Source organism: Leptosomus discolor, chromosome Z (assembly GCF_034619465.1).
Source record: "Leptosomus discolor isolate bLepDis1 chromosome Z, bLepDis1.hap2, whole genome shotgun sequence".
NCBI classification, from domain to species: domain Eukaryota; kingdom Metazoa; phylum Chordata; class Aves; order Leptosomiformes; family Leptosomidae; genus Leptosomus; species Leptosomus discolor.
In genome coordinates this window covers 84,049,244-84,063,832 of record NC_141419.1, presented here as the reverse complement: position 1 = coordinate 84,063,832, position 14,589 = coordinate 84,049,244, and the positions used below count along the sequence as shown (strand labels likewise).

Here is a 14,589-nt window from a genome sequence, read left to right as displayed (position 1 = left end):
GCCTTCCTGCTCTAACCTGGCCCTGAAGGAGCTTACGTTCGGTGGGAAAAATTTCTGGGATCCTGTCGTGCCAGTGACTGCAGCAAGATTTGCTACTGCAGGTAGTTGTCATCATTGGTGTAGCCAGTATGTCCCCTTTGTCTGGTGAGCAACTGGCACTGGGGTAAGAATACCAAAACCTCTTAAACCAGTGAGTGTAAAACTCTGATTTCAAGTCCCTTAGGAATCTTTTAGGGGGAACTGAGTAATACTGTTTTGGTCTTTGGATGCAAAAATACTCTGCCATATTGAGATACTCATCTGAATTGGCTTGTGGAACTTGTGGACCCAAGGTAGTTCAGTGGTGGCAGATCTGGGTATGGTTGTCCGTCCAGTAATGCATTAGACTCCACCTTGCTACATCTGTTGTCTTGGGGGTAGAGGGTGCGAGGGCTGTGAAACTGATCTTGAGATGATCGGTAGTTCTAAAGCAAAGCTAAATGTAGGAAGAAGGCTAAATATGACATTCTAATCCAGACTAGCCAGGCTTTGCTGCTAGAGGCCAAATGAACTACTTCTGATGTCTCCTAGGTTTGCCAGTCTGTAGGTTACAAGAGATGCTGGTGGAAAAAAAAATTATACCTGTCCATGGTAATTCATGTAGGTGTTATTCTGTGTTACTTATGTTGCTGTTAGAAGCAGTAGCTGTGATCCTTATAATTGATTTTTTTTTTTCTCCTCTTGTTTCTGCCCCCTGGTCAGTATGACTTCTCACTGGAAAACAAAACAATCGAGTGGGCTGAAGATATCAAAAAAATTCAAGCTGCCCAGAGAGAAGCTGAACGCAAGGCAGAAGAAGCGCTAGCGAACTCAAAAGCAGCTTCAGAGGACAGCAACAAAATGGGGTTCTCAGAGGGACCTTGCCCTGAGGCCATGCCTCCTCCTATTAATCCCATCCTTGCTAGCCTGCAGCACAATAATATCCTTACTCCCACACCAGCCAACAGCAGCTCTGTGAAGCAAAAGGTTCTCAGTCCACCTCGTCCAAAAGCAGACTTCAACCCAGCTGATTTTGAATGTGAAGAAGACCCATTTGACAAACTGGAATTAAAAACTATCGATGATAAGGAGGAATTAAAAAATATTCTTGAAATTCATGTTGGTACTACGGGGCCAATTGTTGCCCAGCTTTTGGATAATACTTTGCCCAAAGGAGGGTCTGAGTCTATGTTGCAAGATGAGGAAGTTCTGGCATCCATAGAAAGGGCCACGTTGGACTTCAAGCCCCTTCACAAACCCAATGGCTTTATCACTTTACCACAGTTGGGAAACTGTGAAAAGATGTCCTTGTCTTCCAAAGTGTCCCTGTCCCCTATCACTTCAGTGAGCAATATCAAATCCCTATCCTTTCCTAAACTTGACTCCGATGAGAGTGATCAGAAGTCATCAAAGCTCACGAGCACTTTCCACAGCACTACCTGTCTCCGCAATGGCACTTTGCTCAGCTCTTTGCAGACCTGTGCTCAGAGTAAAGCTAGTGAACTGAATGGACACCACATGGTTGGTCTTTCCACTCTAAATGAGGACAGTGGCATGGAGACATCAACGTTATCCTCTTCATCCAGGCTGCCTTCCCTGGCTGTGTCGACAGTTTGTACAGAAGAAGAATCATCTCAAAGCACAGCGACTACGGTAAACATGCAGCGGATTAGAATTGGGGTTGCTGGGGACATGTGGAGGTGCAGAGGCAACTGCTGCTTCTAAAATGTCCTGTGGCTTTAGTTTCAGTTTCGTTTAGTGAGAGTGATGTGTAGATCCTCTTAATTTACACACCAAATTGATCAATCCAATGGGTCTTCATGCTGGTAGTTCTGAACCTCAGATTGTTGCTTTGCAGGTTTCCCCAAACTGATATTTTTAGACCAGTTCTGGTGATTTTTTTCTTTCAGCTCTCGTTGTTCATAGTTGCACACCTTTGAGCTAAGCATGTAAGATACCTTCTTTATATATAGTCCTGCATTCTGTCTTACCCAACTGAGATGTATCAGATTATAAAGCACTATTAGGCTTTGAATTAAATCTCTTCTAGATTTGTTCCTCAACTTGCTTATTTATTTGCTGGAAATAATGGAAGATGCAGTCTTTCCAAGGAATTGAAGCAGTAACAGATTAAAAACTGCAGGTGTGCTCTGTCATTCAGGAAAGAAAAAAGTGCTTGCAGTTGACCTGAGATCTTTTTAAAAACTAATCTTTAAAAGGAAGAAAATTATGATGGTCTGAAATCTGGTATACTCCCTTCCTTGTGAAGAAGGGTGGAAGGATTGCTTGGTGGATACCAGAACCGGTCATGAAGATCATCTCAGATTGGTAATGTTACAGTTGGTTGCCTTACAGCTCTGAGACGGGAAGTTGACGTTTTGTTTCCTCAAAACTTGTAGCAAGTTCTAAAATTACCTTGGGGACGGTTTACTTCATGCCAGCTGTTGTCTTTGTCTCTTTGTGAATAAGAGCAGAGATTCGAGTAAGCTTGTGGGCTTTTTTCCCAAAGACCCTAAGATTTGGACACCAGTACTCATGAAGCCCAGTGAAAGCTGTATAATCAAATCTTCTAGCTGGCTCTAAAATAATCTTGTTTCTTCTGTCCAATATAAGCAGTGCTTCAATGGTTCTGTGGTCTTACTGGCATACTGCAGGTTTTTGTGTGACACCATGCGCTCTGAAACAAGTGACACTGCTTCTTTGCCATTGTTCTTTCACCTCTTTTCAGGCTTAGGTAAATGCACTATTAATTGTGAAATACAGTATTCTGGCAGCTAGAGTATGCTTCAGAGTACAGCAGGGCAGCTGTTTATTGATCACTAGAACAGATTTAATCCAGTAAACTTTGGCAGAAGCAGCAGTGTGCTGAGCAACATCTTACTGCTACAGATCACAGGTTTGAGAGGCGATTGTGTGTAGCTCAGGTAAAACCTCTCTAGGGATGAACATGAAAGGTCACTTAACAACTAGATAGATGGGCATTTGGATGGCCAAATTTTCGCTCTTAACCGTGCTGTATTAAAACTTAGAATCATAGAATCATTTTGGTGGGAAAAGACCTTTAAGATCATCAGGTCCTAACACTACCAAGCCCACCACTAAACTATGTCCCTAAGAACCACATCTATATGTCTTTTGAACACCTCCAAGGATGGTGACTCCGTCACCTTCCTGGGCAGCCTGTTCCAATGCCTAACCACTCTTTCAGTAAAGAAGTTTTACCTCATACCAAATCTAAATCTCCCCTGGCGCAACTCGAGGCCATTACCTCTTGTCCTATCGCTAGTTACTTGGGAGAAGAGACCAACACCGGCCTCACTACAACTGCCTTTTAGGTAGTTGTAGAGACCAATAAGGTCTCTCCTCAGCCTCCTCTTCTCCAGATTAAACCTCAGTTCCCTCAGCCGCTCCTCACCAGACCTGTTCTCCAGACCCTTCACCAGCTTCGTTGCCCTTCTCTGGACACGCTCCAGCACCTCAATGTCCTTCTTGCAGTGAGGGGCCCAAAACTGCACCCAGCATTCGAGGGGCGGCCTCACTAGTGCCCAGTACAGGGGCACGATCACCTCCCTGCTCCTGCTGGCCACACCACTTCTGATACAGGCCAGGATGCTGTTGGCCTTCTTGGCCTTGGGCACGCTGCTGACTCATGTCCAGCCGGCTGTCGATGAGCACCCCCAGGGCCTTTTCTGCCGGGCGGCTTTCCAGCCACTCCTCCCCAAGCCTGTAGCGCTGCCTGGGGCTGTTGTGACCCAAGTGCAGGACCCGGCACTTGGCCTTGTTAAACTTCGTACAGTTGACCTTAGCCCATCGATCCAGCCTGTCCAGGTCCCTCTGCAGAGCCTTCCTACCCTCAAGGAGATCAACACTGCCACCCAATTTAGTGTCATCTGCAAAGTTACTGAGGGAGCACTCTATCCCCTCATCCAGATCCGTTGATAAAGATGTTAAAGAAGACCGGCCCCAATACTGAGCCCTGGGGGACACCACTTGTGACCAGTCACCAGCTGGATTGAACTCCGTTCACCACCACTCTCTGGGCTCGACCGTCCGGCCAGTTTTTAACCCAGCTTAGAGTGCATCTGTCTGGGCCATGAGCCACCAGCTTTCTTAGGGCAATGCTGTGGGAGACGGTGTCAAAGGCTTTACTGAAGTCCAGGTAGATGACATCCACAGCCTTGCCCTCATCCACTAGGTGGGTCACCTGGTCATAGAAGGAGATCAGGTTGGTTAAGCAGGACCCGCCCTTCATGAACCCGTGCTGGCTGGGCCTGAGTCCCTGGTTGTCCTGCACATGCCATGTGAGCGCCCTCAAGATGAACCGCTCCATAACCTTCCCTGGCACTGAGGTCAGGCTGACAGGCCTGTAGTTCCCCAGATCCTCTTTCTGGCCCTTCTCGTAGATGGGCGTCACGTTGGCAAGCCTCCAGTCATCTGGGACCTCCCCTGTTGACCAGGACTTCTGATAAATGATGGAAAGTGGTTTGGCCAGCTCCTCTCCCAGCTCTCTCCATACTCTCGGGTGGATCCCATCTGACCCCATAGACTTGTGGATGTCCAGGTGGCAGAGCAGGTCTTTAACTGCTTCCTCCTGAATTACAGGGGTGTTTTTCTGCTCTCAGTCCCCGTCTTCCAGCTCAGGGGGCTGATTACCCTGCAGATTTATTGTCTGATTATTAAAGACTGAGGCAAAGGCAGCATTAAGTACCTCAGCTTCTTCCTCATCCTTGGTGACAATGTTCCCCTCGGCATCCAACAGAAGATGGAGATTCTCCTTGGTTTTCTTTTTCTTGTGAATGTATTCATAGAAACGTTTTTTTGTTGTCTTTCACAACAGTGGCCAGCCTGAGTTCTTGTTGGGCTTTTGCCTCTCTAATTTTCCCTCTGTGTGACCTAACAAGATCACTATACTCTTCTTGAGTTACCTGCCCCTTCTTCCAAGAATGGTAAACCCTCCTTTTTTCCCCTGAGTTCCAGCAAAAGCTCCGTGTTCAACCAGGCCGCTTGTCTTCCCCACCATTTCATCTTCCGGCACATGGAGACAGCCTGCTCCTGCGCCCTTAACCCTTCCTCCTTGCAGAATGTCCAGCCTTCCTGGAAGCCCCTTGCCCTTCAGGACTGACTGTCTCCCAAGGGACTTGCTCGACCAGTGTCCTGGACAGCCCAAAGTCAGCCCTCGGGAAGTCCACGGTTGTGGTTTGGCTGACTCTCCTCCTAACTTGACCAAGAATAGAGAACTCTGTCATTTCATGGTCGCTAAGTCCAGGTTGGCCTCCTACCACCACATTTCCCACCAGTCCTTCTCTGTTCATCAACAGTACGTCAAGCGAGGCACCTCCTCTGCTAGGCTCCCTTACCAACTATGTCAGGAATTTATCTTCCACATGCTCCAGGAACCTCCTGGACAGTTTCCTCTCTGCTGTGTGGTATTTCCAGCAGACCTCTGGTAAGCTGAAGTCCCTCATGAGGACAAGGGCTAACAATTGAGAGACTTCTGCCAGTCGGTTATAGAAAGCCTCTTCCTCCTGGTTGGGTGGTCTGTAACAGACTCCCGGCAGGACATCTGCCTCATTGGCCTTCCCCCTCGTCCCTACCCATAAGCCCTTGGCCTTGGCCTCATAGTCTTTAATCTCTACACAATCAAAACAATCCCTAACATACAAAGCCACCCCACTGCCTCTCCTTCTTGCCCATCCCTTCTGAAGAGCTTATAGCCATCCATTGCAGCACTCCAGTCATGACAGTCATCCCACCAGGTTTCTGCCATGGTGACCAAGTCGCCTGTTCTGCTGCACAATGGATTCCAGCTCCTCCCGTTCTTTGCCCATGCTGCATGCGTTGGTGTACGTGCACTTGAGCTGGGCTATCTATTTCACCCCCAACATCGGCATGCTACCCTTAGGTCTGTCACTGGTGGGCCTTGTTCTGTCCCCCTCCCTCCTCGAACCTAGTTTAAAGTCTTCTCGATGGGCCCAGCCATCTCATATGCGAGAATTCCCTTCCCCTTTCTAGAAAGCCAAACTCCACCTGTCGCCATCAGGCTCGGTGCCTTGTAAACCTCCCCATGATCACAGAAACCTAAATTCCACTGATGACACCGGCCTCTGAGCCACGTGTTAATCAGGTGTGTTTTCCTGTTCCTTTCAGTATTCTTGCCCGCCACTGAAGGGACTGAGGAAAACACAACCTCTGCTCCAGAACCTTCGAGCAGTCTCCCCAGTGCCCTGAAGTCCCTTTTGATGGCCCTTGGATTTCTCTCTGCAATCTCATTGCTACCAACTTGCATTACCAAGCGCGGGTAGCAATCAGAGGGCCGTACCAGACTAGGGAGTTTCCTACTAACATCTCTAACCTGGGCCCCAGGGATGCAGCAGACTTCCCTGTGGGAGGGGTCCGGTCGGCATGTTCAGCCCTCTGTTCCTCTCAGAAGGAAATCAACAACAATTACCCTTCTTTTTTGTTCTTAACAGAGGCAGTCACAATGTGTGGGGCTGACTGATTGTCACTAGGCAACTCCTCAGGTGGGCCTTCATCTACCTCCTCATCTGCCTGGCCCTCAACTACTAGGGCCCCTTCACCCTCGCCGGTGTTTGATTCTCCCTGCAGAGCAGCATATCTATTCTGCAGGGGCACCTGGGGGGTGTGTCAGCCGCTGGGGTGCCACGCCTGCCGCGCCTGGCAGGAACGTCTCGCCACTGGTCCCCATCCTCCAAGTCATCGCATTCAGCGAGATGGAGAGAGGACAGGGAACCCTCTGTGCCCTTAGCACCGTGTGCCTGTTGGGACTGTTCTAAGGAAGGCACAGTCCGACTCCACTGTTCTGTCTCCCTATCCCTGTCTTTCTAACTTACTGAAGGCCAAGAGGGAAGGTGTACTCCAGAGAATGCTGTAAGGGAAGATACAGAAAAATAGACGTACTGGGAGAAGTAATAAAGATCTTCATTTGAAACTTTCTGTTTTGGAAGTAGGAAATGAAGTAATAGGTATGTCAACAGAGCTAGTTCTTTCTGTTTAAATTCCAAGACTTCAGGCTGTACTTGTTCATGTTTTCACAATGTGGTCCCAGCGGCTGGAAAATGACAGCTGAGCTGCAAAAAATTGAAGTAAATGCAACTGGAGTGTTGAAGTAAATGTAACAAAAATCCTCAGAGTATGAAAAGGATAGAAGGAAGTCGCAGTCATCCTTGTGACTAGGAGCAGAAGGCTCCTGCATCCCTTTTCTGCAAGGTTACACAAGAATAAGCCTGTCCTTTTTACAAAGCCTCAGGACAATTACATGTCCCAGTGTATTCCACAGTGATTTTATATATATATTTTTTTTTCTTACCAAACTAGAAATGGTTGCTTTGGATTTGGAGTTACCATTGGAGTTTATGCTTTACCGCTGAGTTAGACTTAGGATTTTTGGATGGAAATAAACCTGTGATTTTTCTGAGGCTGCACTGGTTCTGTCCTGGGTGGTCCTGTCTCCTCTCTTCCTGAAGCTCAGTGGTTTGCTTTTTGCAGCATTGGCAGAGGGAGAGATGACTAGTGAAAACAACAGGTTGGAATGAAACAAAGCTGGTCAGAGACCTGGATACTATGATGCATTTTATTTACAGAAATCTCTGGTGCTGGGAGGTTGAGGTACTCCTGGTGACCATTCAGAATATGTACCACTGCAGTAGCATGATGTCTGTGGGCACCCCAGCTGCAGGCAGGGCTCCCGCCCTCTGTATGAGGTCCCTGAGTGACCAGTCCTGGCTTTGTCCCCTGCAGCTGCCTTAGGTGTTTCCCTCCTCCGTTAGAAGTTGCTGACCCTAAGCACAGGTTGTCAAGCTCAGGTAGATTGAGGAAGAGGAGGAGTTGGTTTTCCCAGACTCTTGAATCTCTGATATCAGGAGCAGTTTTGGTTTTCCTGGCTGCAGCTTTAATAGCAAAGCAGCATCCTTCAGTTTGATAACCAGCTGATTTCAGGGCTACTGCAGATCCCCATTTCTGTTTATCCCATATACTAGTGCTTTTTGCCTGGCGGAAGTTCCTGGAGAGGGTATGTGCAAACGGCTTTGAACCCCTCTGCTAACATGAGGAGAGGTTCTTGGGTAAACCAGTCTATCAGACTGAACATGATTTCTCAGGCTTTATCTCCTGGAAGAGAAATTCTTACCCTGTAGATGAAGATGGTCAGAAATGCAGAACAAAGCCTCCTTGGTGGTGGTTTGGTGGTTTTTTGCAAACAAATGGAATTTGTCAGATTCCTGTAGACTTTATCAGAACTGATTTTGTATAAACAGTTTTTTGTTGTTTAGTTTGGGCCCAAAGAAGGCCTTTCTGAAAGACGTGGACAAGCTTTCAAGCAATCTGTGTTGGCCTAATAAGTATTAAGAAATGCAAAAAACTGAGGCTCTTGGTCCACAGTGTTTTCTTGCAGTGTTTTCTAACTCTATTTAAAATGCAGAAGGACTTTTAAGTGGATGAATTGAAACATGCAGATTTGGTGGGGCAAAGTTCCACCTTCGCACTGCTGTTATCTTGGGCAAACGTGTAAAGCGGTGGGTTGGTTCTGCCCTGTGGCAGCCTGGTTCTGCAGAAATGGAGCAGGTGTACAGCAGAGGATGTTACCCAGCCTTGTTGGCATGCTGGAAGTGGGACCAAGTGTTGGGTATTGTAGAAAAATCACATCCTCTTTTTAGCCACTGTGCCACATTGCTCATATATGGCATATGAAATGCAGTGTTTTGAGAGCAGAGAAGAGGTATAGGTTTCTGTTACCCCTTCTCATGGTCAAAAAGTCAAGAGAAATCTTTAGGCAATTACTTCAAAATTATGACTCTCATTCCAGCCATGTAGTGCTGGGTCAAGAGCTGAACAGGAGCCAGCGTGCCACACTGAGCTGTGTGAACGTGTAGCCATGACAGTAACGGAATAAACAAGCTTGCAGTTATTGAGGGGGGACACACACATCCTTCTTGGACTATAATCCATTTGTAGAGTGCTGAGAGAAGAAATGATCCTTATGATGGCTGTTCTTAGAACTACACACAACTGTGTAATGTCTGTGTCTCATGTGGAAGACTCAGAGACCCTAAGTCTGCCTACTATGGTAGATTTATTCCCAGATCTCTCTCATAAAACCCTTCTCCCCCAGCAGTTGCAAATTCTCCTCACTAGTGCGTAATGTTTATAGTCATCTTATTCGTGTGTTGTCCAACAGGTACACCCAGACTACAAGGAAACAGAAATACCTGTGGTAAGTTCCCAACTACCTGTGTGCTTGCACTGATTGTATTTCCGAAAATCTCCAAAAGTAATGTTCCTTTGAGTACAAAAAAGTCATAGATGACAAGTAAACTTGGTATAAAGGAAGCGATCTTCTGCTTCCTCTGAGGCACGGGGTTCAGCTATATCATAATGACCTTCTCTGTTGCAAAGGTTGGGTATTGAAAGTTTTTGGTCTGACTAGCAGGAGAGGGTGTATTGCAAAGAATCTGGGATGTTGATTGTTGATTTGAGGATAAAAAGAGTATGGTGGGAGTCAGACTATGTGCACTGCTTGGTTTCATCCTAACAGTGAGTAACTTCCCAAGGGCAGCCTAGAAAGCCTCTCAGATTAATTACATGCGGTATCCTGGTTCTGCACTAGCCAGAAACAGGATGTGGGGATGCAGATGATGACCATCACCTCAGCTTCTGGGTTTTCCCCTTTAGGTAACGCACCAAAATTTCCCAGTGTCTAAAGTGCCCAATAACACCAGCTGCACAAAGCAGTCGGGTGGCCCCGCTCCTGAGCTACAGCAGGCCCTCTCCGCTAGCGAGAGGCAGTGTGTAGAGGCAGTCGTCAACATGGGGTACTCGCCTGAGAATGTCCTGAAAGCCATGAAGAAGAAGGGACAGAACATAGACCAGGTAAGAGCCTGTGCAATGGGAAGGGAACCCTTGGTTGGATGCTGATTCTGCTGAGAAACAACCTTAGGTTTGCAAAATGAATACGGAGGAATACCTTCCTTCTGATAGGGGGTTGCAGCCTGTAGCCACTGCGATATTGAGCACTCGAGAAGTTGTCTCCTGGCGGGAAAGGCTCCCAAAAGTGAAGAAAAGAGTGTCCGCGCCCATTTCTGATGAGAGACAGCTTGAGTCCGCCACACCTGTGGGCGCTGGGTCAGAGCTGTGCTGAGCTTGGCATGGGCCCTTAGCCCCACATGAAGCTGGGAGAGGTACTGGGTCTTCCCAGGAGCCACAAAACCATCCAAAGGGAGCTTAGCGTGGCTCTACACCATACTTGGAGCTGTGTGGCAAAAAAGCAGCCGGCTTCCCTTGTTCTGAGCACAAGGGGTTGTGCAGGCTTAAGACAGCCCTGAAAGGCTCTTGCAAGGCACCACTGACCGACTTTCTTCTGTGCGCTCTGGTTGTGGTGCTTCCTGCCTCACATGTTGCCTCGAACGCTTGCTAAAACCAGGTCACGGAGCATAAAGCGCCACAGGGTGAAGCGTGGCTCTGGGTCTTGGATCCGCTTCAAACACACATTTTAAAGAGGGGAGAGCGTGGCCAAACTTTCCGTGCTGACCTTAGGCAGGCTGTGTGCTGCGCGGAGCATCGGCTGGCGGGACCGTGCCTGGGGAGGAGGAGTGTCCTAGTGACTTCTGCTTGTGGAGCTGATCTGCCTGCCCAGGGCCCCGCGCATCGAGAGCAGTTTAAGGCGTGTGCTGGAGTGAACTGTAGTATCAAATGGAAAAAAATGTCCCTTAGGAGGGTGGTTTTAAATCCTGCTCTGTTTGCAGGCTGTGTTCTTTCACATTACCTATCTGACCTTTCCCTGTAGCTCTTGAAGCTGAGGATGGATAAGAAATTTGGCAGTGGTTTCTGGGTGTGTGAGCTGGGATTTGCAGCTCACTCGCCAGTATGCTGGGTTGATCGTAAAAGGCTGGCTGCTTTCAGATTGCATCAGCTCTTGCGGCTGTTTGAGAGGAAGCTAAAAGCTGACACGTCTTGACTGCTGGACCGACGGTTTCATTTTAATAACTTGCAGTATAAAAAGCACAGTTAAACTTCTGCCTTCTGCTCAGTGATCGGGCACAGAAGGCTAAAGATAGGCTTCTGAGACTGCTTTGACTAGGGCGGAAGATGACGTTCAGAGCTGGTGGGAGAGCACAGGAGGACAGAAGGGCTTGTCTGTTTTCTCTGAACAAGCTCTTGCATAAAGTTCATCTCAACTCTACTAGGAAGGACTTTATCTCAGTCCCTGGTGAAGCCTGGGGTAGAGTCGTGCTCACCCCCTCTGTGTGCACAGAGATGGTATTCAACTGCACGCTGTGAGTGCCACTCTGCAAACTTAGTTTCTTTTCTTCATTCCCCACAGGTTTTGGATTACCTGTTTGCACATGGACAGCTTTGTGAGAAGGGCTTTGATCCACTTCTTGTTGAAGCAGCTTTGGAAATGCACCAGTGTTCAGAGGAGAAGGTGAGGGCGCAATGGGCTAAGCAATAGAGAGGATGCGCCGTGATGGGGAATTCCAGCAGCAGTTCCTCTGGCTGATGTAATTCTGGCTTTCGTGGTAGTGCTGCCTTGTTTCCGAAACTGACTGGCAAAGGATGTCCTTGTGGTGATAAAGCAAATATGTGTTAAAGTATTAGAATTCTTCTGCATTGTTCTATTATCCTCGCTCGCATGCGGTTTTATGGAGGCAGGATTTTGTAAAGACCCTGCTTATTCTGATTGTAAAGTTTTGAAGCCAGAGTTATTTTGTGGGCGAGGTGTTTGGTACAGAGACAGTTAACTTCAGAAGCAGGAAATTATCTTTCAAAGCCTGCCAGCCTGCCCTAGCCGTGAATTTTCTCCCTTGTACAAACGCATCTGCCTGACTGCTCAGCAAATTGGGTTAGGGCTTGCTCTGGAAGAAGCTGGAAAATACGTTTTTTGAGGTCTGGTTCATTGGCTGGCTGCTTTACCAGCACCAGAGGTACAGAGGCAGGAGCGGATAGCCAGGGCAGAGGACAGCAGGATCTTTTAAAGTCTGCCAGCCTGTTGTGTGCCGACTTGTCATATGAAATCTTCAGAGGTGCAACCCAACCTCCACAGGCATATATATATATATTTTTATATATGCGCCTTCCTGCCTTTCTTGGACTTAGTGTTGAGCTTGCAAACAGAGGAACAGCAGTGTGAAGATGAGAGAAATAACTGAGTTCAGGAAACGCATTTGCTACTGGCTTAACCTCAAAATTCGAAATGGCTAATCTCCCCATTGCCCATTTCAACCTTGCTCATCTTCGGGTTTTTCTTTCCCGTGTAGTGGAGTGGAGGCACCATAAATGGCAGAGGGTTCGTAAAAGTCTGATCAGCTGATTCACTTCTTGTCACTTTATTTTTTCAAAGCTCAGGGAGGATTTGATGTTGATGTTGGCAGTATCATGCACTGTGTAACCAATCGGGCTTGTGCTAATCCCCCAAATTTGCCCTAGATCTGAGAAGCCAATTGATAGCAAGGGCTACTGTACTGTTCCCAAAGTCAAAATAACTGTAAAAAAGTTCAGATGCAGCAGGAGCTGCTCAAGGGGGAGCAGGGTACCGTTTATCAACATGTTTGGGAGGCCAAATTGGGCCAGGCTGCTAAATTTCCTACTGGGAGAGAGACACCCCCGCAGACTGAGCTCTGGTGCCCTTGGTGAAGAGGATTTTGAAAACGCAGGACTGCAGACGCAGGGGACTGAAGGCGTGGCCCCATGGGCTACTGCCCCCAGAGCTCTGCTGGCTCTGTTGTGAGTGGACTTTCTCCAAACAGGCTGTACTTGGAGAGAAGGAATCCACCCTGTGGGGTGCCCAGTCGCTGAATCCAGGCTCTCTGCTAAACCTCCACCAAGCACTGCTTCTCTTTTCTCATGCAAATAATGGACTGTCTGTGTCTTTCAGATCACAGAACTTCTCCAACTAATGAGTCAATTTAAAGAAATGGGCTTTGAACTAAAAGACATTAAGGAGGTCCTATTATTACATAAGAACGACCAACACAACGCTCTGGAAGATCTAATGGCCCGTGCAGGAGCCAGCTGAAAACACATTCCTGGATTCTTGGTGTGCAACGGAGCCGGACCAGCCCTGCCACCTTCACGTCCAGTGTGACTTGCCCTTGGCAGGAAGGAGTCCAGCTTTTCGCATACATGGGAGAGTGACTGAGCAAGCCTGCCCGCAAGCATCACTCCAGCATTTCTCTTTCCACTGAGAGCCAACTTTCTTTCTTAAATTAAATTTTTTAAGTGTCCTTTCCTAAGTTTCCTTTTTCCAGCTTGGCCATGGAGCGTTTAGCCTGCCCAGCCTCTACTGGAATTGTAGATGGGTGGAGAGGGAGCAGTTTCCCCCCCCTTACTGTTGCACTGGAGTTGGACAGAAGAATATTGGTTCTGAAACTAGGATGCTTTGGTTCTTTGAAGCTGCTTTCATGGTGTTTGCTTTACTGAATTACTTGACTGTGTCACAGTCCAGATTAACTGGTTAAATTTGACCTTTAGTGCAATGGAGTTTTATTTTTTGGTTGAAAGTTAGTCTGTAACTTAGTAAAACACTGGTTCGGAAACTGTCGCTATGCATAAAGAGAGAAGCTGTTCCTCTTGTGGGTTTTTTTCTTTTCTACCCATGCATCCAATTCTGCCCGACATGAGCATCCAATGCTGAGTGGTGTGTAAGTTCTCTTGAAACAGGTAAGCTGTGAACTCTACCTGGGCCTGCAACTTGTGTTGGTTCTTGAACCTGAAGGCAGAGAAGTGGGGCTCGGTATTCTTAATCCCCCAGGCTTGTAGGATATTTAAGACAATGCCCTGCTAGGAAATCAGTTATCCTTTTGTTTTAAATAATACTCGGTGTGATGCAGGAGGTTTCTTTCAAGCACTTTCTTTAAAACAAGTATACTCACTGCAGTAGTTCCATTTTTCACACTGCTATAGAATTACATAATAACATCTAGTACTAGAAATCAGGTTTTGGGTTGGTTTTGATAGTTCAAAGTATTATGTTGTACATTGTTCAAGTTCTAAATACATAAAATATCAGCAGTCTTGAGGAATCTTTAAAGTAATTTGCTAAATATTTTGATTCTGCAGAACAACAACTAATAAAGCCCTCAAATATAACTCCTAGTGTCATGGTTCCCATCTCTCATGCTCTTTGGCTTCAGCAGATGAAGAACTTGCTGGATCCTGCCTGCCCAGGTGCTGCCTGCTCCAGTAGGCATGCATGAACAGTGTGTGTGGGGCAGAACAGGCAGAGGTCTCCGGGCAGGCGGCTGCAGTGGTGGAATGTGCTGCTTTTTTCTGTGGCTTAATTTTGTTTTGTTGCAAAAACCAAGCCTAGGGATCCAAACTCATGTTAGAGCATGAAGCTGGGAGCACTGGACTTCAGGAGGATAAATTAGTTTAGCTTGTTGCCTTAGTTTAGGTTTTTTGGTAGGAGGTTTTAGCTCATCAGGAATCCCAAGGAGGTGTCATTTGTTTCCATTATGTTGTTAACTTTATATGACCAAAACTGGGTCCAGTGTTAAATCCTGGAATTCTCTGTGAGGTGCTCAACTGTGTTAATGCCATACCTTTACTTAAAACAAAATG

General features: G+C 47.2%; 1 protein-coding gene across 2 annotated transcripts in view; it reads left to right on the top strand.

Annotated features, from left to right (window-relative positions):
* Positions 1-13,601, top strand: part of UBAP1 (ubiquitin associated protein 1) — a 42,428-nt gene extending 28,827 nt beyond the window's left edge. The window contains exons 4-9 of one of the 2 annotated variants that reach the window (XM_086479203.1): positions 742-1,671; positions 2,418-2,420; positions 9,212-9,247; positions 9,706-9,903; positions 11,354-11,455; positions 12,905-13,601. In XM_086479203.1, coding sequence (XP_086335329.1) covers positions 742-1,671; positions 2,418-2,420; positions 9,212-9,247; positions 9,706-9,903; positions 11,354-11,455; positions 12,905-13,045 — 1,410 coding nt within the window. In that variant the 3' untranslated portion in view covers positions 13,046-13,601. The remainder of the gene's footprint in view (positions 1-741; positions 1,672-2,417; positions 2,421-9,211; positions 9,248-9,705; positions 9,904-11,353; positions 11,456-12,904) is intronic. The other variant, XM_086479202.1, reaches the window with a different exon arrangement.
* Positions 13,602-14,589: the final 988 nt, after the last annotated feature.